The sequence below is a fragment of the Delphinus delphis genome, chromosome X (assembly GCF_949987515.2).
Source record: "Delphinus delphis chromosome X, mDelDel1.2, whole genome shotgun sequence".
Lineage (NCBI taxonomy): Eukaryota > Metazoa > Chordata > Mammalia > Artiodactyla > Delphinidae > Delphinus > Delphinus delphis.
The window spans coordinates 18,530,488-18,555,162 of record NC_082704.1 but is presented as its reverse complement, the minus strand read 5'-3'; the positions used below and the strand labels follow the sequence as shown (position 1 = coordinate 18,555,162).

Sequence of the window (24,675 nt, the reverse complement as noted above, 5' to 3'; positions counted from 1 at the left end):
AAGAGAACCAGCTAAACTGTTGTAATCTAGAAATGACGTATGATCACCTGGCCTAGGATGGTAGCAAATGGAAATGGAAAAGAAGGTGTAAATTAAAAATGAAATGTAGTCCAGTGATATGCATGATTTAAAATCACTTTTTTCAATAGCTAAATTCCACTTTTAAATCACAGGCACACCAGCAATTCCATTCCTAACATATCTATACAAAGACTTTTAGGAGAATGTTTATAGCAGCTTTACTCACAAGAGCCAAAACCCAGAAAGCAGTCCAGATGTCCATCAACAAGAGACTGGATAAGCAAACTGTGGTATATCCTTACAATGGAATAGTACTCGGCAATAAAAAGGAATGCACCATTGATAATGGGACAACAGATGAATCTCAAAAACACTATGCTAAGTGAAAGAAGCCTTACACATAATATATGATTCCATTTATGTGAAACTCTGGAACAAAAAAACTAATCTACAGATGAAAATAATATCAGAACAGTGGTTGGTCTGGGGAATGAATATGAGGATTGACTGGGAAGGGGCACTTTCTATATCTTTATAGGGGCTTCAGTTATATAGGCGTATGCATTTGTCAAAATTCACCAAATGGCACACAAGATTTATATATTTCAATGTATATAACTTTTATCTTAAAAAGAATCAAATAAATATTGAACTCTGGCTAATGATATACATGTTGAAGTGTTTCCGGGTGAAATATACTTATGTCTGCAACTTTGAAATTCATAAAGAAATAAGAAGGATATCCATTTGATAGAAAGCTGGAGAAATGGACAAATAGGTGATAAAGCAAATACAGTAAAATGTAAATTGGAAAATATATGTGGTGTGTATATGGGTGTTTACTGTATAATTATTTTGACATTTTTCTGTTTGGAAATTTTTCATAATAAAATGTTGAAAAAAATTACAGACATAGCTTTAAAAGTTTAACAGACCCCTTCAGTTACTGGTGAAATTACTTTGGCCATAAATTTTCACTTTCATTGAGGAAAACCTCTTTAATCTTAAGATATTTCTCTACCAAAATGCTTCAAACTTTCCATACCTGACAAACCATACTTTAACAAAATATTTCACAAACATCTAATTTTATGACAGAAAATGGATAATATACCCACACAAAATGAACTTTTTATTCTATGTAGATATCTTCAATACTAAAAATTTTCCACCTGAACTTTAATAAAGGCAAAATCAGAATATTATAACATACCATTAGATTTTAGGATCGACTGCCCATATTTTTAATACAGCAAAACTTTAGAATGACTTCATCAATGTTACATTTACAATTTTATTTTTCTTTTAATTTTTTTAAAATTCTTCTGCGGTATGCGGGCCTGTCACTGTTGTGGCCTCTCCCGTTGCGGAGCACAGGCTCCGGACGCGCAGGCTCAGCGGCCATGGCTCATGGGCCCAGCCGCTCCGCGGCACATGGGATCTTCCCGGACCAGGGCACGAACCCGTGTCCCCTGCATCGGCAGGCGGACTCTCAACCACTGCACCACCAGGGAAGCCCACATTTACAATTTTAGTTCTAAAAATTACTCAAACAACTGCTAAAATTTTTAGAATTAGAAATGACTCGTAATTCCTAAATTCCTGTATCTCTTCCTACAAATAATCTCCTTCTTAATATTTATTATTTTTAAAAGGTATTCATTTTTTACCTCATGAGGTTTTATTGACATTTAGCTTCCTAGAGTGATTTCAAAGTGCTATAAAAGAATTAAGTAGACAAATTATAGGCCAATAGTACTAAACAGATACCTAGATGGTATCTCAAGTACTCATACTGTATATATTACTGATGACCCCCAGTAACACTTAATATACAAGAAGTTATCTTTCAAGGAAACAACTCAATTATTATTTGGATTTCTAGTCAGATAGTAAGGAATTTCTGATTAAGAGTTATGTTCCATGGAAAAGTGAAAAACTTTTTGGGGGGCCTTGCTTCTTAGGAGCTTCAGCAAACATTTCATAGAAATATGGAATACTGAATTAAATGTGACAACACACAAAATAAAAGTAGTAACCTGAAATCAGCTCACTGTATTTTAATTCTACCACAACAAAACAGGTGGCCCACAATGACACATTACGGAAACTCACAAAGATTATAGAACTTCCTGCATTTGTCAAATGTTTATATCCCCTCCCAAAGAATTTTTATTGAAGATATATATTAGAATGTCCTACAGCTTTCTTCAGCTTCTAATATGGCAAAACTCTTTCACTCCATGTCTTAGACTCAACGGGACTTTTGGATACTCCGGATTTTTAAACTTCTGCAATTGAAATATCAATTCAGTCACCTTCTTCCAATGGAAGGGTTTTAGTGAGCAAGTGATTAAAAGCATTAAGTAACTCCTTTAAGTCACAAGAGCAATGAAGCTTCTGAATACGTCTAACCTGCAACAAGGTCAGAGCTTAGACAGCAGGGAAAATTGGCACATAATGCACAGCTATCTACCAAGTGGTTAGGACAAAACAAACAACTACTTCTCTCAGCCTCAAATAAAACAGAACTCTTTAATTCCAGATCTTATTATCAGGAATACTGCTGTGACCTTGTTGTGCTGAGTATTGAGGGGAAAAAACAAAACAGAAAATAAAAATGCAAATAAGCAGGCCCTGAAGAAAAATGCTGTTTACCAACTGCTTCAAGCCTACTGAGCCCTTCACTAACCACACTCCAAGTCACTACAGAATGTGACAGTGGGGACTCAAAATGGACAAAATGGAACCATGCACCACAATGCCCCCAGCTTCAGACAAAACCTCCCTCCCCTGAGCTAACAATCATTTAAGCAGAAAGAGGGAAAGGAGTCCCTTTTTGAGAACCTAACTACGTAGAGAATATCAGGAAACTCCACTACAGCAGTCCTGTTCATCTGAGAACAAACTATTGTTCCATTCATATTGTGGCTTGGGTTAGTTTTCTGGCGGTTTAGTAGGGGGGAAAAAAAAATCAATGCTAGGAATCCTTGAGAAGATATGCCCAACACTTATCAATATCATATCGTCCTTTATAGGAAGCTTTTGCAAGTGATTAACATGCCATGCTCATCTGTCTATACAGTCAGCCCTCCGTATCCGCGGGTTCTGCATCTGTGGATTCAAGCAACCTCAGATCAAAAACATTTGAGGAAAAAATTGCAGAAAGTTCCAAAAAGCAAAACTTAAATCTGCTGCATGCTGGCAACTATTTACATAGGATTCACATTGTATTTATACCTATTTACATAGCAATCACATTGTATTAGGTATTATAAGTAATATAGAGATGATGTAAAATATATGGGCGAATTTGCATAGGTTACATGCAAATACTACGCCATCTTATATGAGACTTGAGCATTCACGGATCGTGGTATCTTTGTGGGCTTCTGGAACCAATGTCCCGCAGATACCAAGGGACAACTGTACTCAAACACAAGACCCACCCAATTAAAGCACCCACCTTAGCTCAGGTCTGTAGCCCCTGGTAAAGAATGGAAGAGACAAGGTTCAGAAAGAACCAACATCCAGAATGTATTCTTCTTTGTCTTGTAAATCCCCAGCTAAGTAGGCATACAGAGGATCAAGGCAAGTCTTAAGACAGTACAAAGGCAATCCAGGATGGGGCTGAGGAGAGCCTGGGGCTAGGAGTGGAGTGGTAGGGGGTCGATTCTTCTTCCACCCCCACTGCCACCACCACACTCCCAGCCACCACCATCTTTGCATCTTCACACTGCAGCAGCCTCCTGGCTGGTTTCCCTGGAGAAACTCACCATTCTCTGTGTTGCAACCAGAGTGATTTTTTTTTTTTTTTTTGCGGTACGCAGGCCTCTCACTGTTGCGGCCTCTCCCATTGCGGAGCACAGGCTCCGGACGCGCAGGCTCAGCAGCCATGGTTCACGGGCCCAGCCGCTCCGCGGCATGTGGGATCTTCCCGGACCAGGGCACGAACCCGCGTCCCCTGCATCGGCAGGCGGACTCTCAACCATTGCGCCACCAGGGAAGCCCAGCCAGAGTGATTTTTAAAAATGTAAGTCTGATCATATTCTACCTCTTATAAGTGGCTTGACCTTGAGCAAATTACTCAGGGCAAATTACTCAACCTCTGTATGCCTCAGTTTCCCCACCTGTAAAATGGGTATGTAGTTCCAGGGCTCTTCTGAGAATACTGAGCTAATCATTTCTCAACAACTAAGAAGAGTAAGCAACACAAGTAAGGACTAAATAACTATCTGCTGTTATTATTCCATCACCCACCTACCCCTTTGCCTTAAAAACATCTCAAAGGCTTTCTTTGCTCTGAAGTTCAACCTAATTAATATGACCTATAATTAATGTTCAATGCTCCACTTGATCCAACTCAACCAACTCACCAGTTTCATCTCAAGTCATTCTCCTTCTCACCACTCCCTAGCAACACTGGCCTTCTTTCAGTTTCTGAAGGGGCAATCCTCCTTCCTACCACAACACCTTTGTACCTGTGGCTCCCCCACCTGAATGCTTCTGTCCCACACTTCACTTGGCTAATTCCTGTGCATCTCTCTGATCTCAACTTAAATGGTGGTCCTTAGGGACCACCTCCCTGACCTCCCACTCCACACTAGATACCCACGTTATGATCCCTCGTAGCACCCTTTGTAAGTACTGAAAACAAGTAACGTCACTACGCTGTGCTTTCAGCTTAATGTCTGTCTCCTCCATTAGAACGTGAGTACTGTGCACTGAGGAACCCCCACTGTCTTATTCGTCAGTTTATCCTCAGACCTTGACATAGGACCTGGCATAGGGGAGCACTCGATAAATATGTATTAAATGAAAAACAGTCCTCCTTTCACTCACACTCCCTCTCCAGTCACTTCTCTCCGGGAGGTGAGGAACAGAAAACAGTAAGGTGCCACAGCATGGATGCCGTGCCATCTCCCCTCTGCTCACTCATCCCTTTCCTCTCTTCTTGCACCTTCCTCCTTCCTATCACCCTTCGCAGCTGTCCCTTCATTCCTCCCTCTTCTAAGGTTTCCTCTCTCCTCCATCTCCTTCCAGCTGGCCACCACCCAACTGTCATGTAAGACCCTGACCCTTAACCACAAACCGCCTGTAATGAAAGGCACTATCTACATTAAAACCAGAGCTGTGGCGAGAATGTGGTGGGCACTGTATTATCACAGGGAACAGAATTTCAGTATCTCCAAAGAAGGAGCATAAACAGTTATATTAGCAGAGGTGATTTTTTTATTGCTGCTACTTGACTACCACTTGGCTCACCTCCCAAACAACATGTCAAACCACTGTAAACACAGTCCTTATTTAGGGCTGCAGAAAGAAGCAGAGTTATGTCAGATGCAGAAATAGCCCAGAATGTCTGAGTGGAAAGAGCATAGCATTTGAATGCTCAGAACCTGTGTTTGAGACCAGCACCCTTGGCAACTCTGTTAGCTACCTGACCTTGAACAAGTCATTTAACCTCACTGAACTTGTTTCCTCACCTATTATATAGAGGTGATAATAACACCTATCTCGCAGGGTTTCTAAGAAATCAAATGAAGTATGTGGTAAAACATTTATTCAATTATAAGATGCTCTACACAGATATTTGGTTGATTACTGGGGTCTAACATTTCAATCTAATTCTCCTTTAAGTCTCACTAATAATAGTCAATAAAAGTTAACAGAAAATAATGATCTAAACCTAAAATGTTTAATAATTCTTAGTGGGATCATGTATATATTTGTTTACCTCGTGAAATCTTATTCACTACTTTATTAATTTTACTATTTTTATTTTACATTTTAAACCTATAACTTGCCTGTTTCTTCTACCATATCGCTGTTTTCACTTTCTTTGAAACTGGTTTTATGCCTGATCCGATGTTCAACCATGATTCCTGTACTCTTCTACAACTTCCTAAGAAGGATTTTATCCAGTCCTGTTGGTTAAATACATTCAAATTTAATCATATTTCCCTAACCAGATTATAACTAACCACTTTATATATTTTTATACTTATATTCACCCTAACTTTCTTGTTCCTATTTATATATATTTCCACTTATATTCACCTTAAGTTTCTTGTCCCTATTTATATATATCTAAACTTTGGTACATAAATAGCAAGCAAAACTTTTTTGCTCTATTTCAAATGACAGTGCTCCCACTTTGGACAAATAGTAGAAACACTCTAGAGATTCATTCAGTTCCAAAATATTTTTTAACATCTTTATTAGAGTATAACTGCTTTACAATAGTGTGTCAGTTTCTGCTTTATAACAAAGTGAGTTTGTTATACATATACATATGTCCCCATATCTCTTCCCTCAGTTCGAAAATATTAACTAACTAAATATCTTATATATATATGGAGCTTTTCTAGGCATATTACAGTTACCAATCAAAATAACTGGTCACAGTTCCACTTGTGATAAAAGTTCACAAAATAAATTTTAAAACACAGCTTCCAATTCATAAAACATAAATCTTCATAAAATTATAACAGTGTTAATACTTTTATAATTTTGTTCATACTATTGACTATTATTTGGTCATCCCTTTCCACTCACTAGGAAGCCAATTTCAACATACAGAAATAACCTGGTATGCTTAATCTCTCAATGTGATAGCTGTAAGTATGACAGACATTATATTTCACTCACTACAAACGGGTTCTTATCTACCTATATAAGTAAGAAATTTGAATTCCAAAAGATCATTTTTAAGTTCCATAATTCATTATCGTGTTTATCATTATTTTAACACCTAAGTGATCACAATCTACTAACCACCAACAGGGCTTCTATCAATCTACGAGCAATAAACACAAAAATACTATTTCTTGGTCATTTTGAGGAAAATAATCAAACATTTCCTATCATCTATTATACATTCACTTCTATTTAAACACATACCTATTGTTTATTCTACATATTCTTCGAGCACCTGAATACGAGAATTATTAAAATGGTATTACTATTTTGAAATATTGGATAATTCTCCACTAATCTCATTTAGTGATGATCTTACTGGTGATTGGGTAGCTTGATGCTTTGCTTCTAGTTAAACCCCCTCTTTGGTTTTAAAAACACCACTATTTTGACTTACTCTTAAGTTCTCTCACATTAAAATGGAACACTTTCTAGTCTAGCTTGATACATTATATTAGCTTAAAAGATTGTATTATGCTAATCCAAAAAACTGAAAAATTACCTTATAGCCTATGGTCTTCCTATAATAAAGAATTTCCTTTTCGAGGAGCTCAAATAAGCGTGGTGGGAAAAACTGAAAATCCTGAATATTTGGCTGTTTTGGAGGTCGTGGAGCCTGCGGGGGAGAAAATGCATTACATATATATTTGTTTTCAGTACATGAAGTGAACACACTTATCTTTTATTATTTCTTTTATATATAGAAAAATAAATACAATGGAATCCATTTATATGGCTAGAGCATATCAAGTACTTTTCTGTATTGTTATATTTTAGGGACTAAGATTTAGCACTAATATAAGTAAATCTGAATCAGAGACCACGTTACGAGACAATTCTACTGTAGGACATAAAACCTGGCCTCATACTGCTTTACCTTTGGAATCTTTGGCTCACTAACACGTAAAGCCTCTCTGAAGTAGGCATCCACCGCATAGTTGGCTTTGCGTTCTCGTTTGGGAGGTTCAATCCATTCCACCATTCCAAGCTATACACGAAAACAAGAATGAGGAGTTTAATAATTCCAAATTTTTTTATAAATATCAAGCACATCAAGGTTGTAGAAGTGCGAGAAAACCAAAGCCATTAGGAAGAATCAAAACTTGCTTTGTAAAACTCTAATTGGAAAAGATACATGCACCCCAAAAGAATCTGAAAAAGAAGTAACTAAATCACTTTGCTGTACACTTGAAACTAACACAATATTGTAAATCAACTATACTTCAATTAAAAAAAAAACTTGCTTTATAAGTCAGTTATACATCCCAACTTCCAAAACCTCATACTGTATACCAAGTTTAGGTGCAAGTGCAAGGATGGTTTTCTTTTTTTTTTAAAGGAAGTTTGAAACTTAGCTCTTGCTTAGTGATTGAGAAGAATTTGCATAATCTGGTTAATATTTTATGTCAAAATAAATAAATAGCGTCTAATATAGGAGGAAGACTAATATTGATTCTGGTAACTGTGTTAAGTGTATGAATTAGAAAATAGCTGAAAGGCATAAATAATAAATATCAACATGACAGCCACATATCCCTTCAAATCAAGAGAAATTTTAAAATAAGACCTCTTGGTAAGGTAGCTGTGGGAAAAGCCAGTGGAATCAGAAAGACCTGAATTTGAAACCAGGTTCTGCCACTTTACCAACTGTATAACTCTGAAGAAATTATTTTCTCCATCTGTAAAATGGGAATAATAATAATACCTACTCTGAGGATTAAATGTGACCATATATGTGAAAGCATTAGGTAAACTGCCAAGAGTTAAATGTAAGTTATTATTAAATATCCAAAGTGGTGTGAACAATGATTTGGTAGCCTTACAAAACTTTACCCCAATATCAGCTGGAAAATGCAATTTAAAAGTCAATATACAAAAGTGACAATATAAAGTTCTGAGTCTGTAGGTATGCTTTTCTAGTTCAGATATTTTTCTTGATTTCACAGTGCCTAGCCTACTACTTTTACACAAAAGAGGCCATTAATCTATTGGGCTGGCTAAAAGTTTTGTTTGGTTTTTTCTGTAAGATGGCTCTAGTAGCACTTACTTGTCTTTAACTTCATTGGAAATAATTCTGTTAGATTGTATGTGACAGCTGTCATATCAGCATGCATTTAAAAAAAAAGACTTATCAAAATTGGTGAATTTTTGTGTAGCCATTTTAACATTGAAGATGGAAGAAAAAAAGCAACATTTCCAGCATATTATACGTTATTTTTCAAGAAAGGTAGAAACGCAAAAAAAAAAAAAAGATTTGTGCAGTGTATGGAGAAGGTGCTGTGACTGATCGAACGTGTCAAAAGTGGTTTGCGAAGTTTCATGCTGGAGATTTCTCACTGGACGATGCTCCACAGTCAGGTAGACCAGTTGGAGTTGATAGCGATCAAATCGAGTTATTGAGAACAATCAACAGTATACCATGCGGGAGGTAGCCAACATACTCAAAATATCCAAATCAAGCACTGAAAATATTTGCACTAGGTTGATTATGTGAATCGCTTTGATGTTTGAGTTCCACATAAGTTAAGCGAAAAAAACCTTCTTGACCATATTTCCGCTCTACTTAAACATAATGAAAATGTTCCATTTTAAAACAAATTGTGACGGGTGATGAAAAGTGGGTACTGTACAGTAATGTGGAATGGAAGAGATCGTGGGGCAAGTGAAATGAACCACCACCAACCACACCAAAGGTCAGTCTTCATCCAAAGAAGGTGATGTTGTGTATATGGTGGGATTGGAAGGGAGTCCTCTGTTATGAGCTCCTTCTGGAAATCCAAATGATTAATTCCAACAAGTACTGCTCCCAATTAGACCAACTGAAAGCAGCACTCGATGATTAGTCAACAGAAAATGCATAATCTTCCATCAGGGTAACACAAGACCGCATGTTTCTTTGAGGACCAGACAAAAACTGTTACAGCTTGGCTGGGAAGTTCTGATTCATCTGCCGTATTCAGCAGACATTGCACCTTCAGATTTCCAATTATTTTGGTCTTTACAAAATTCTCTTAATGGAAAAAAATTTCAATTCCCTGGAAGACTGTAGAAGGAACCTCGAACAGTTCTCTGCTCAAAAAGATAAAAAGTTTTGGGAAGATGGAATTATGAAGTTGCCTGAAAAATGCCAGAAGGTAGAGAAACAACAGGGTGAATACGTTGTTCAATGAAGTTCTTGGTGAAAATGAAAAATGTGTCTTTTATTTTTACTTAAAAACCGAAGGCACTTTTTGGCCAATCCAATACAATTAATGGTCCCACTCTATTTGACCTCATCTACAGGCTGAGTTCTAACCTTGTTATCACATTTTAAGAGTGGAAGATAAACTAAGATGACTAGAATGGTTAGAAATCATAAACTCTGTGTCTAGAGAAGTAAAGACTAAAGACAAAATGGTGGCATCCACATATGGAAAAGTCTATCAGATAGAAAAAAATGTTCTTTGTTGATCTATAAGATTAAAACCAACATGGAAAGTCACAAGAAAGTAGATTGCTACTCAATATAATTTAACAAATATGTCTTAAGTACCTATTTGCATGTGTCAAGGATACAAAAGTGAATAAAACAATCTCTTCCACCAAGGAGCTTATAAGCCAAATAAGAAGTATTTTGAGGTACTTCCCTGGTGGCACAGTGGATAAGACTCTGTGCTCCCAATGCAGGGGCCCCAGGTTCAATCCCTGGTCAGGGAACTATATCCCACATGCATGCTGCAACTAAGAGTTTGCATGCCACAACTAAGAGTTTTTTGCATGCTACAACTAAGAAGCCCACCTGCCTCAACTAAGGAGCCCACGTGCCACAACTAAGGTGCCCGCCTGCCTCATCTAAGGAGCCTGTGTGCCACAACTAAGACCCGGTGCAACCAAATAAATAAATATTTTTTAAAAAATAGAAGTATTCTGAGAACCAGAGAATATAACACAGTGAAATGAAATATCCTGAATAAGAATCCCAACAATACCGAGTTCAACCAGAGGTTGGATGGGGGGAAGAAAAAAAAACAGAGGCTAGATAACTGTCCTAGATGTTATCGATAGGATTTCTTAATCACAAACAAGGTTAGACTAAATGTCTCTTTTACCTCTAAAAGTTCACGAGATGGATAATGTGAGTTATGTAACATGATGAGTTTTGTTTTGTTTTTCCCCTCAGATGGGTTAATGTGAGATGACAGTAATAGAAAAGATTTTTTTTTTTTTTTGCGGTACGCGGGCCTCTCACTGTTGCGGCCTCTCCCATTGCAGAGCACAGGCTCCGGACGCACAAGCTCAGCAGCCATGGCTCACGGGCCTAGCCGCTCCGCGGCATGCGGGATCTTCCCAGACCAGGGCACGAACCCATGTCCCCTGCATCGGCAGGCGGACTCTCAACCACTGCGCCACCAGGGAAGCCCGAAAAGATATTTTTTAATAACCAGTATTTATTTGTCTCGATTGGGATGAAAAATCAATAATAACTTAACTTTCTAAAAGTAATGTATTTGGCCATTTAACCTATACTTGTTTGAAGGTTTAGATATTCAAATGTGAAATAAGTATTAAAGGCCAATTCCTGGATTTTCAAAAACAGAATAAATCATGCTAAATTAGTTTGTTTTAGATAAGACTACGTTAATACAAACTTATTCAGGTTAATTTATTCAGAATCAATTTCAGTCATTATGACTTAATTCACCAGGTATGGTTATAAACTAATGCAACTGGTTCGATAAATCTTATATAAAAATCTACCTCACTGTGCAATTTCCATATGTATGAACAACATTCTTGCAGGTTTTCAATTCTCTTCAAAGGACAGTATGAACTTATTTTATGAACCTATCTAGAAAATATGGAAAGACATAATAAAAATATAATTTCAACTCAGAATATTCAGAAAAAAATCTGATTTAGTCAGTCAATTATAAAAGTCATCATAATTGTTATCATCAAAATTTCTTTATATCTGTACATCATTATTTTGCTAGAATTAGAAACACAGGAAAACTTGTTATATTAGAAATGGACAAATATTTTACTAAGCCTAATTTTCCTCTAAGAAAGTAGGTAGGAAGCACCACTGATATTTAGACTTTTCACTGTTACTTTATAAAACACTTATAATAACAATAAGCCCAAGGGAATAATTGTAAAATTAATAAAATTCATATCACATAATGAGATCTAAAAAGCATATTAGGAAGGCAGTTTGCACTCTGTGTATGCAGGCTGTCACCTCCATCTCCTCAGAGTAAGCCATAAGTAGTCTGAATTAAGGTTATAGATAGAATAACCACATAGATTTTGGTCAAGATACTAAAAACTAACCAGAAATAATGACAGCAACAAAGCATTATCAACATACTAGTTGCAATGCAAATTAAAATGGCTCACCTCTGATTTTTCAGTAAAATCAATACCTAAGAATAAGCTTTTTTATTTTAAAAAATTCATTCTGTCAGTTAAAAAATTTAACAGCTTTATAGAACAATTTGAGTAACAAAATAAAAATGATAGAATTGTATTATAACTCAAAAAATAACTCTCCTTGAGTCCATGTTGATATAAATAAAAGAGTACATAAATAAATGGGGAGAAGGGACAGCTCTTCCTTACAGAAAAATCCCAATTAATAAATGTAGATGGAATGAAGGAAATACAAAATTACCGTTAAGTAAACACCGCAATAACTATTGCAGGCAAACTCCACCAAGAGATGCTAAAACCAGTGGGCAAAAATTTGAGGCGTATCTCCCCCCACCAAGATACTTATCAATTACAAAGGGAAAAATGGGAACTCTACAGTGGAAAAAGCCAGCAGACATCACCTCAACAACGTGACTAAGGTTACTGTCCCCAGTAACATGACATAGTGATGTCATATGTTCCCTGGTATGATGTACTGAGAAAGACGTAACATCCCTTCCAACACATTCTTGCTAAAAATGCATAATGTCAATCAAATCATGAAAAAAATGTCGAACAACCCCAAAGTGAGATTCAAACTACAAGACAACTGAACAATACTCTTCAAGAGTCATGAAAAACAAAGAAAGACTGAGAACTATCACAGATTAGAAGAGACCAAGGAGACACAGCAACAAAATGCAATGTGGGTCAAGAGAATGAGAAGACAAGCCACAGACTGGGAGAAATTGTTTGCAAAAGACATATCTGATAAGAGACTATTATCCAAAATATACAAAGAACTCTTAAAACTCAACAATAAGAAAACCATTCTGATTTTTAAATGGGCGAAAGATCTGAGGAGACACTTCCCCGATGAAATATACAGATGGCAAATAAGCAAATGAAAAGATGCTCCCCATCATATGTCATGAGTGAAATGCAAACTAAAACAAAGACATACTACTACACACCTACTAAAATGGCAAAAATCCAGAACACTGTCAACACCAAATGCTGGTGAGAATGTGGCGCAAACAGGAACTCTCATTCACTGCCCACGGGAATGTAAAATAGTATGGCCACTTTGGAACACAGGCTGGCAGTTTCTTACAAAATTAAACATACTCTTACCATACAATCCAACAATCGTGCTCCTTGGGATTTACCCAAAGGAGTTGAAAATCTATGTCCACACAAAAACCTGCACATAAATGTTTATGGCAGCTTTATTCATAATTATCAAAACTTGGAAGCAACCAAGATGTCCTTCAGTAGATAAATGCATAAATAAGCTGTAGTACCTCCAGAAAATGGAATATAACTCAACACTACAAAGAAATGAGCTATCAAGCCATGAAAAGACATGAAGGAACTTTAAATGCATATTACTAAGTGAAAGAAGCCAATTGGAAAAGGCTACATACTGTATGATTCCAACTATATAATATTCTGGAAAGGGCAAGACTATGGAGAAAGTGCAAAGATCAGTTGTTGCTAGGGGTTGACGGGAGGGTGGGATTAACAGGCAGCACACAGAGGGTTTTTAGGGCAGTGAAACTATTCTGGATATCATAATGGTGGATACCAGTCATTTATACATTTATCCAAACCCACAGACTGTACAACACCAAAAGTGAATCCTAATGTAAACGATGGACTTTGAATGATAATGATGTCAGTGTAGGTTCGACTGGTGTGGGATGTTGACAGTGGAGGAAGCTGTTGGAGGGAGGCAGATGGAATATGGGAAGTCTTTGTATTTTCCACTTGATTTTGCTGTGAACCTAAAACTGCTCTTAAAAATAAAACTCTGTTTTTAAAAACTGCAATGTGGGATCCTGGATTATAAACCCTGGAACAGGGAGAGGACATTAGGGGGAAAACATGTTAATTTCCTGGACTTGATCACTGTAATATGATTAAGTAAATTGTTAACATTAGGGGAAGCTGAGTGAAGGATATATGTGAACTCTTTACTAGTTTTTGCAATAAAGTCTGAAGTCATTTGAAAATTAAAAGTTTTTAAAATTACAGCCATAATTTCAGTTTAAACAGACAAAATAAATAAAATTCCCATTTCTTCAAGAGACCTTTGTTGTCCATGAAGTATATTACAAGGCATTCTTTTATAAATGAGACCACCTGTAACAAAGTCCTTCTGGCATTTAAGTAACTATATGTTAACAATAATATTATTACTAATATAATTAATACTAAGTGCTACATATTTTGTTCTAATTACTCTATAATGTAATTACTCCAATCTCCATTTGATAGGTGAAAAAACTGATTATCCAAAGTCACTTAATTATGGTTACCAAAGGGGAAAGGAGGGGAAGGATAAATTAGGAGTTTGGGATTAACATATACACACTACTACATATAAAATAGATAACCAACAAAGACCTACTGTACAGCACAGGGAACTATACTCAATATTTTGTAATAACCTATAAGGGAAAAGAATCTGAAAATAATACATATGTATGTATAACTGAATCGCTTTGCTGTATACCTAAAAGTAACACAACATTGTAAATCAACTATACTTCAATAAAAAAAAATTTAAGTCAATTAGTGATCGAGTTGTGATTTCAGCTTTAGAATCCAGGAACTCAACCACATCCTATACTGCTTCTCAAAAACAAAAGTGGTGGTAGTGGTAGTAGCAGCAACAGCAAAAATGATGTTGATGGTGGTGGTAATAATAATAATAATAAACCAGCCCTTAGATAAGATCATTTTGACATACATCACTTTCACGCTGTAGCACAGTATTGTGATAGGTAAGTGCCAGTGTTTTGTTAAATATATAATTGTTACGGGAAGAAATGCTAATTTGAGAATCTAATGGTTGAGGGTAAAAAGTTACCTTCTGTTTTTCTCTATAATCTTCTCCTTCAAACTTGTACAAACTTTGTTCAGTGTCCATTCTAAAATTTCTCAGAGAAGACTCTCCCATTTTCTGCAAGCGTTCATTCATCTCTGCAGTCTAAAGTTGAAGGCATTGAAATTAGAAAATTATCACTGAATTACTTATAAAAATCTGTGGATTTTCTATCTTTTTAAAAGTCAGGTTTTGATATGAAATATGCAATCTGTTAATTTACAAGGTAATAATGCAATGTTAACATCAAACTTGAATATAAATTTAATTTGCCCCAAGTATTTTAAATACTTAAATGGCTCTTAAGTGTTCTCACTTAGGCTTTCTTTAAAATCTTTTGTCATTGAAAATGTAGCCATATTATAATTTCTGCTGCATAATTTTAATGGGACACATGGCTAATGCTAAAACAAAGGCAAACTTGGATTAAACAACACATTTGCACGCTAACATAAAACACAGGAACACAAGATTGTTCAAATTCCAACATATGGCTTCAGATACGTGAAAAGGTACTAAATATCACTAATCGTCAGGGAAATGCAAATCAAAGCTACAATGAGATATCACCTCACACTTGTTAGAATGGCCATCATCAAAAAGTCTACAAATAATAAATGCTGGAGAGGATGTGGAGAAAAGGGAACCCTCCTACACTGTTGGTGGGAATTGGTTAAGGAAATGTAGAAAACAGTATGGAGGTTCCTCAAAAAATTAAAAATAGAGTTACCATATGATCCAGCAATTCCAAATTCCACTCCTGGGAATTTATTTGAAGGAAATGAAGACACTAACTTGAAAAGATACCTACCTGCACCCCCATGTTCGTTACAGCACTATTTACAATAGCCAAGACATGCAAACAACCTAAGCGTCCATCGATGGATGAATGGATAAAGAAAATGTGGTGTAAATGTATACAATGGAACATTACTCAGCCATTAAAGAGAAGGAAATCCTGCCATTTGAGACAATGTGGATGGACCTTGAGGCTATTATGCTAAATGAAATAAGTCAGACAGAGAAAGAAAAATACCATATGATCTCACTGATATGTGGAATCTAAAAAAAAAGAAAACCTAACTCATAGACCCAGAGAACAGATTGGCTGGTTGCCAGAGGTGGGGGGTGGGAGGTCAGTTATAAAATAAATAAGTGCTGGGGCTATAATATAAATGTATGGAGATATAGCCTCAGAAACAAAAAATAGTCTGAAAAGTAAATTCGACCAATTTACAGGAAATACAGTACATAAGTGAACATGGTAAAATACTCCGTGGGGATGGAATCAGCAAAATCTAGACTGTGAGCAACTCAAAAGGCAAACAATCCAGTTTCTTCACCAAATAAATTACAAGGGAAATAATACATAAATGGAGGGAGAACCTACAGATTAAAAAGGATACATATGACATATCAACCAATGACAATGTATAGACCTTACATGCATTCTGATTTTTAAAAAAGTTTTAAAAAAGCTTAGCTACTTCTGAGATAATTGGAAATTTGAATTATAACTGGATTTTTGCTGTTAAAGAATTATTGGGGTTTTTCAGGTGGGACAATGCCATCATGGTTATGTTTTTAAAGAGTTCTTATATTTTAGAAATACATAGTGAAATATTTACAGCTGAAATGATATGGCTGAGATTGAACTGGGGCTGTGAATGGGGCAGGACTGGTTGATGAACTGGGGCTGTGAATGGGGCAGGAAGATGAACTGGGGCTGTGAATGGGGCAGGACTGGTTGATGGTTGTTGGAAACAGGTGATAAGTACATGGGGGTTCATTACACTATTCTGTCTACTTTTGCTTATGTTTGAAATTATCCATAATAATTTGTGAAAAAAGGTAAATTCAACACAAAATTGCAATATTCTGAAACAGCTTATTATACTTTAACAAATAATGCTTTAATATTTTACAAAATGTTCACAAAAGTTACAGTTAACACAATGTATCAGTAGATAATTTCTAATCCCATGCAAAAAAGTCACAAAAATGCAGTCCTGATACAAGTGATTAAACACAACATTTTTGGGGCTTTTAAGTAGAGTAAATACCAATATTATAAGCATGAGATATAAGGTCACTCAATTTTAAACTCCGGTTCCTACTCTTCTCACCAAAAATTAAACTAAAAAAAAAACCCTAAATTATCCCTGGATATAAATCTACAAATTCTTAGAACATGAGTCATTTGAAACATGCATTTGAAACAACACACTACAATAATCATGCTGAAATAAACTGATGTTAAAGCAATCCATCATGAAAACAAAATGCCATTTTAACTAACCTTCTTTTCCCCTCTTTCCAGAAGAGTTGTAATGTCTTCATCTGTCAGCTCACTTTCTTTAGAAGCAAAAACATGGGTGGCTCCATGACGTATCATTTGTAACATTTCCTCTTTTGCCATCTTGTTAGACTGTTGGTCAATAAGTCTTCCTGATAATAAAAATAAAAGTTGTATATATGCAATGATATTCCAGAGAAAGCATAGCATATTAGTTCTAATCAGAAACTACTACATTTAAACATAAGTAAAACTTTAGTGAGCTTTAAAGTAATTTTTTAAAAGAACAACCCTGCAAGTTTTTCTTCTACCATACCTTCTATTTCAATATGAATTTCCTTCTATAAAATTCAGTTAAAACATAGGACAGAAACATTTTTTCATGTTCAAACTTCATTTCTCAGATCAAATTGTTCTGTATGAAAAGGCACCCTCTAATACATGTTCTAAAATTTTTAAACCAAACATTTTATCTGCTAAATAATACCAAGTACTTCAAAAGACATGCCACTGACATTCAGCTATAAGCTAGTGATGTTCAAGTACCTACTCCATATACTGAATGCCAGGTTTCAAAATAGGCAGATTTAAATTAGCATTTTTTTTAATTTGACTTTTTTCTTTTACTAAGTTTGCAGATTTTGGTCAACTTTCATTAAAAGTAATCTCCTCTGAAGAAAATTGCACGTGTTTTTCAAAAAGAACACCTAATTCAGTTTACACGTATAAATACCTTGTTGTATGACAATTGAGTCAAGTCTCAGTTTTATCTCAGCTCTTTCAACAATCCTTTCTTCAACGGTGTTGTCGGTGATGAGACGAAATACACGTACTGGCTTCTTCTGACCGATACGATGTGCCCGATCCTAGTAGAAAAAAATCCTAATATAAGACATTGGGCATTCTGGATAAAATGTATGGTATAGCAAGCTTATGCTATAAAATTCTGAAAATAAAAATTAGTTCCTGATCTCTCTAGACCTGCCATTTTTGAAACGAGGGTAAAGAATATTAAGAATATCTAGAGACCCCTGGGAACACAGAAATCTGCAAATATTCTGCCGTACCATTAATGGAAATTTCCAGAAGGACAACAGACAAAACCCCTTTAAGATGAGGACTAAAGAGAGCTGAAAGCTTCTGGATTAAGTTACTAAGTAACTTTAAGCCATTAAATACAAACATCTTCCACACTAGCAAGGAGTTTTTTAAGTGAGGGGCAAATTAGTTAATAAGGGCTGCTTTGGTGGCAAAAGTCAGCTTTCTCTCATCAGCAAGCAGTTCTTTCTGTTTACTGAGGCAATTCAGGGATCTGTAATAAAGGGTCATAAAAATTAATGGGCTATTAATATCCTTACTGTATGGTCTTGAACTGGTCCTATGGTTTACAGTTGGTAAAGGTGTGACAGGTGGCAAGTTCTGATAACATATAAACAGCTAGGGGGAGTGTTTTTGTTTTTGTTTTAAACATCTTTATTGGAGTATAATTGCTTTACAATGGTGTGTTAGTTTCTGCTTTATAACAAAGTGAATCAGTTATACATATGTCCCCATATCTCTTCCCTCTTGTGTCTCTCTCCCGCCCACCCTCCCTATCCCACCCCTCTAGATGGTCACAAAGCACCGAGCTGATCTCCCTGTGCTATGCGGCTGCTTCCCACTTAGCTATCTATTTTACGTTTGGTAGTGTATATATGTCCATGCCACTCTCTCACTTCGTCCCAGCTTCCCCTTCCCCTTCCCCGTATCCTCAAGTCCATTCTCTAGTAGGTCTGTGTCTTTATTCCCATCTTGCCCCTAGGTTCTTCATGACCTTTTTTTTTTTTTTTTTTTTTTTTTAGCAGTCACTATGGAGAACAGTATGGAGGTTCCTTAAAAAACTAAAAAGAGAACTACTACCATATGACCCAGCAATCCCACTACTGGGCATATACCCTGAGAAAACCATAATTCAAAGAGTCATGTACCACAATGTTCATTGCAGGGGGAGTGTTTTTAAAACACAAGAAGCTGCCAGGGCAAATAGGTGAAGGGAGGAGGCTGGTCAAGAAAAAAAAATGAAAGAAACAGGGTTCAAAACAGCCCTTGTACTAAATATAAAAACACTAGAGCCAGTAACAGTTTCAACACAGCACACTGAGAGAGAATGCAACACCCCTACACATATTTACATTTCAAACTCAAATCGGTAAATCGTGAAAGATCAGCTATCCTCTAACACTTTTAAGGAAATAAAGTGTCACCAGTAAGTTTTCCAGTTCAGTAACACTGTAACTTACTGGGGCTTACTCCAACTTAGTCACATCAAACATGCAGTTTGGTACCTAAAGCAGTAACAATTATGCCAAAGCATGTGGATTTTAAAATGTCCCGATGGTCAATATTTTCAATTCTCTATTATAAAAGAAAAGGGACGACTTCTAAGCTCTGCCTCATTGGCATATGACTTTAATCATTTCCAAAGACAGTCAGTTGTCCCATAAATTCCTGGGATTTTGAATGCATAGCTATGTTTTATCTTTTTACCTCTGAAATTATATATAATCTCAAAACTTGAGTCACAGTGACTCAAGTTGTAGCTCTAGTTCAATAAATGATACCATGATGAAAGGTAAGAAAATCTCCCTGAACCTTTTTTAAACATAGAGTAGTTTCTGATGGTGTCCTTAGGTAGCAAATGTTTTCCTGGAATATATTCCTTTGTTACCTTTTTACCTTCTTGCCCCAATTGTTTTATAACAGAAATTAAAACCCTATCTCTCCCAATTTCAGTGCTAAGGATTTTAATATATTTAGTTGTTAAGGAAATTAATACTGAAAGACTAATTTTTAAACCCTTTTCATTAAAACATATGTATGTGCCCTCTTCAATATTTAGGAGTGGGAAAAAATGACATTTCTGTTTCATGATAAAAGCCAAAATCAACACACAAATGCTATAGTTGGGCTTGGGGTGTATTTGTTTTTGTTTTGTTTGTTTTTTGCAATTAGCACAGCAACTTTGTTTTCCAGAAAAATCTATTTTAACATCTACAAAATCCCCCAAAGATTGTTGTTACCATTTTATCATAAATTACCTTTGTGCTGTATAAATAACAATAGTTTTCCGAGCTAAGGTAAATTTCTGATACCATTAAAGATTACTAACCATAGCTTGTAGATCAACCTGTGGATTCCAGTCTGAGTCATATAGTATAACCACATCAGCACTTGCCAAGTTAATTCCAAGACCTCCAGCCCTGGTACTCAGCATAAAGATGAATTTGCTACTATTAGGAACATTAAAGGCCTCTATTGCTTCCTTTATTTAATTGACAGGAGATGGAAGAAAAAGAGAGAAAAATCAAATTATATTACCAGAGTCCTTAAGAAAGAAATAAACATTTTAACATGCATGCTCAAAACCCCACTTTGTAATATTCTTCCATCTTCAAAAATATTTAAGCATCTATCTATAAACTGTACTATGTGTACAGTAAAAAGTGTATTACATAACGTTCCTAACCTTTAGAAGCTTACCTCAATAAAAAGAACAATCACAAAGACAAATTTAACTAAGCAATTAATCAATCATTTAAATTATTTTAAAATAATAATAGTGAAAATGTTTTAATTGAGTGGGAGCTAAAATATATCTAGGGGGTAAAATGTCAGATATCTCAACTTCATTCCCATTAATTTATGAAGAATTAATAAAGAAGGTATAGAAGACCAACCAAGAGAGATAAAAGTTTAGAAATGGGAATGAGAGCAACAGATAGAGGGGAAGGTAAGTAGATTTATTTCCATATGGTGAAAAGGAGCAAACAGGGAAGTAATGAGGAAAATCAGGAAGGTAATCCAGGGATATTCAGTGAAGAGTCTTAAAAATTAATAGGATGTTAATATCCTTGCTATATAAAGATCTCATACAAATTAATTAGAAAGAAACACTAAGACCGCAATAGAAAAATGAGAAAAAAAAGGACAGTACACAAAAGAACAAGTACGAATGGCTAATAAACACAAGAATAATGTTCAATCTCACTAGTAATCAAATAAATGCAAATTAAAACAACATAATACCATTTTTTAAAGATTAAAAAAATGATATACTCAATGTTGACGAGGGGGCGGTGAGACGGGCACTCTCATACATTGCTGCTGGGAGTGTAAATTGGTACAACCTTTCTGGAAAGCAATTTGGCAATATGCATCAAGAGTCTTAAAAGTGTTCATACCCTTTGACCCAGTAATTCCACTTCTAGGAATTTATCCTAAGGAAATAATCAGAGATGGGCACAAAGATTTATGTATAAGGACTTTTACTTAAGCATTATTTATAATAGTGAAAAATTGGAAACAACCTGAATGATCAACAATAGGGGGATAAATTATTTATTGTATGTCCACAGGATGAAATATCACACTAAAATTATTTTTACAATGATATTTTTTACTGATATAGGAAAGTACAATATAATGTTGAGTAAAAAGTATCAGGATACTGAACTTCATATGTAGTGTATAGAGTATAATATTAATTATTTATATATTATATATGCATAAAAATATTGGCCAGAAATACTTTTCTTCTCAAGATTTCCTTGGCAATCATATATTACTTTCATAATCGCAAAATACAGGAAGTTCTATTTTTAAGGAATGGAATGGCATGGTCAAAAGTTGCAGACAGAGAAGGTGACTCTGCCGCAGCCCATACAGCATGTAGAGGGGGCAGTACAGAAAGCAGCATGGTGTAGTGAGAGGCAATTTGGTGTAGAGGAAATAGCAAAAACCTGGGCGTGAATCATAACTCTACCATTTATTACACATGTGGTTCTCAGCAAGCATTTAACCTCTCTGAGACACAGTTTCAAGTGGAGAAAATTATGCCAATACTTTACTGGGCTGCTGGGAGAATTCAGCTGGAACTCTAAGTTGCCTAGCTCATAGTCGTTGCTTGACAAATGTTAGTTCCTTTCCCCATAAAAGTGAGGAGCTAGCTGAATTTAGCTGTAGCAATGGAGAAAGGGCAAATCCAGCTGCTATTGAGAAAGAATTGCTTATTAACAGCTCGCAAACAAATCGAGTAAGGAATTAAAGGTAGTCTTCCCCTTCTTACTAGGAAAATAGATGAAATGCTTGTCTGAACAACAACATAATGGGAAGGCAGGACATTTCCAAAACAAAACAAACAGCTCTCACTTTGCTATATCTTTTTTGTTTTAAAGATTTTTTTTTTGATGCGGACCGTTTTTAAAGTCTTCATTGAATTTGTTACAATATTGCTTCTATTTTATGTTTTGGATTTTTGGCTGCAAGGCATGTGGGATCTTAGCTCCCTAGCCAGGGATCGAACCCGCACCCCCTGCACTGGAAGGCAGAGTCTCAACCACTGGACCGCCAGAGAAGTCCCTCACTTTGCTATATCTAAAGTCAAAGCATGTGATTCAAAGTCTCTGAAAGGAGAACATTATTTAACATTTTAAGAAACCAGATAATTGGAGCATAATTAGGTAAAGTCCACATTATTCATGAGCAGAGAGATTAGACAGAAATGCAAATTGGCTATTTGAGATCAGAAAGCACCTACTCTTCTGCCTTAGTATCATCTTCATTCCGGGAAGAAGGGCCATCTTGAATGGTACTATGCTTAATGTGGATTTGGAGAAATCCATTCCCAGGAATAAATCAGCGAAAGCCCAATAAAGATTCAAGTTACCATTTCAGAGAGGGTAAAAGACTAAAGAGCAGGGAACAGCATAAGCTTTGAAACGTCCTCATTTATAAATATTACCACAACTGTTTTCCCACAGTGTGTAGCAGGGAAACCCTTAATGTGAAAAGGGCCTGTGCTCCTGCTGTGGACACTATCGTACACTATGCCAGGTTTCACTAAGGAGGCGCACAAGGGACAGAGTGCCCACTGCAGCTATGGAAGGAGAGGGACACAGGCTGAGAGTCTTTGTGGCCTGAGAAGGGGTCCTAGAGCTGAGAGGTGAAAAGGCCTGTGTGCACTTTCATGACCTGTGGGCTATACTGCACTACATAGTACAAAAACTCTGTTCATACATATTATATGCAGTGGTCCTCACAACACTGTCAGGAAGACAGAAGCCTAAGCATTAATATTACCCTTATAATAAAGAGTCAAAGATACTGAGGCTCAGAGGATTAAATAGCTTGCACGCATAGTGGTGGAGTTGGTGTTAAGTTCAGGTCTTCTGAAACCAAGTTCAATGCATTTTCCACTATACCATGAAATCACGATCTCTGCCCAGAGCATGAGTATAGACTTAAAACAGAGGCCAAAGACAGAGCCCTGAAGGATCACAGAAAAGAGAAGATAAATTAGCAAAGCCCTCTCCCTCAAAAAAAAAAAAGTGCTTTAAAGGGCTTAAAATACATTAGACCCCTGACATTCATGAGAAGTCATCTAAAAATCTTCAAGAATTTCCAAATTACAGAAAACTAGTGGGTGCTAGGCAGGCTTCCTCATTAGCTAAGTGACTCATTCCTGCACACCAACCTTTTAGTACTCCAAAATCCAAGTGCATGATAAGCTCCTACACCTATGTTGTCCCATTTCAGTTGTACAAAATTTCTGTAAGACTGAGATCATTCCCTTTACAAATTACTGTCTCATGAGTCTATGGTTGCTCATAAATTGAAACAATCTCAACTGTTAAGCTCCATGAATGGCGAGGCTCTAATGTAGGAGGCAAATCAAGAAAAGAAAATGACACAGAATCAGGGGTCAAAGAGTAAACTGAGAAACAAGTAGTCAAAAGGCCAGAGACAGCAGTGATTAGAGGAGGTAAGGATGTAATAGATAACTTAGGATGTCTTTGAAAACCTTGGAAAGAAAGATTTTTAAAGAGCCAGTGTAATGGAAGTCCAGCTAAAGATCTCAAAGAGAGAGAGATGGTAGTGAGAAATTCAATGCACCTAGCTAAAGAAAAGGCCAAAGTTCAAAACTACCTAATGATGAAAAACGTGGCTTAATTGAACTCTGATTTTTCAAGTCTTGTTTTATTTTCTCTTCCTCACCTCTCTTTCTTCATGTGGGGTTTGTCCATCCAGTCGACAATATTCGTAACCACGCCACATACAATAATCCTCCAAAATGTCCAGCAAGCGAGTCATCTGGCTAAAAATGAGAACCCTTGAACCTAAAACATTTCACCAAAAAAAGCAAGTGGTTCATCTTGTGTAAAACTAACTTGAAAGTTACAAAAATAAAAGTAAACATCATTTGCAATATAAATATATAGCACATGAACACTCCACTAACCACACACACACACACACACACACACACACACACACACACCCCTTCAAGGGATACTATACATAAGTATGCATTTGTTGAGTTACACATTTTTAAGGTCTTCAA

The 24,675-nt window shown here is 36.1% G+C and overlaps 1 protein-coding gene across 6 annotated transcripts in view; it reads right to left on the bottom strand.

Moving 5' to 3' along the window:
* SMARCA1 (SNF2 related chromatin remodeling ATPase 1) overlaps nucleotides 1-24,675 on the bottom strand; it is a 69,507-nt gene that overhangs the window by 21,682 nt on the left and 23,150 nt on the right. For 4 of the 6 annotated variants that reach the window (XM_060003042.1, XM_060003044.1, XM_060003045.1 and 1 more), the window contains 8 exons: nucleotides 24,330-24,451; nucleotides 21,518-21,553; nucleotides 20,446-20,598; nucleotides 18,031-18,163; nucleotides 17,301-17,449; nucleotides 14,987-15,106; nucleotides 7,598-7,708; nucleotides 7,223-7,336 (listed from right to left, as the gene is read on the bottom strand). In XM_060003042.1, coding sequence (XP_059859025.1) covers nucleotides 7,223-7,336; nucleotides 7,598-7,708; nucleotides 14,987-15,106; nucleotides 17,301-17,449; nucleotides 18,031-18,163; nucleotides 20,446-20,598; nucleotides 21,518-21,553; nucleotides 24,330-24,451 — 938 coding nt within the window. The remainder of the gene's footprint in view (nucleotides 1-7,222; nucleotides 7,337-7,597; nucleotides 7,709-14,986; nucleotides 15,107-17,300; nucleotides 17,450-18,030; nucleotides 18,164-20,445; nucleotides 20,599-21,517; nucleotides 21,554-24,329; nucleotides 24,452-24,675) is intronic. The other 2 variants (XM_060003047.1, XM_060003043.1) reach the window with 1 other exon arrangement.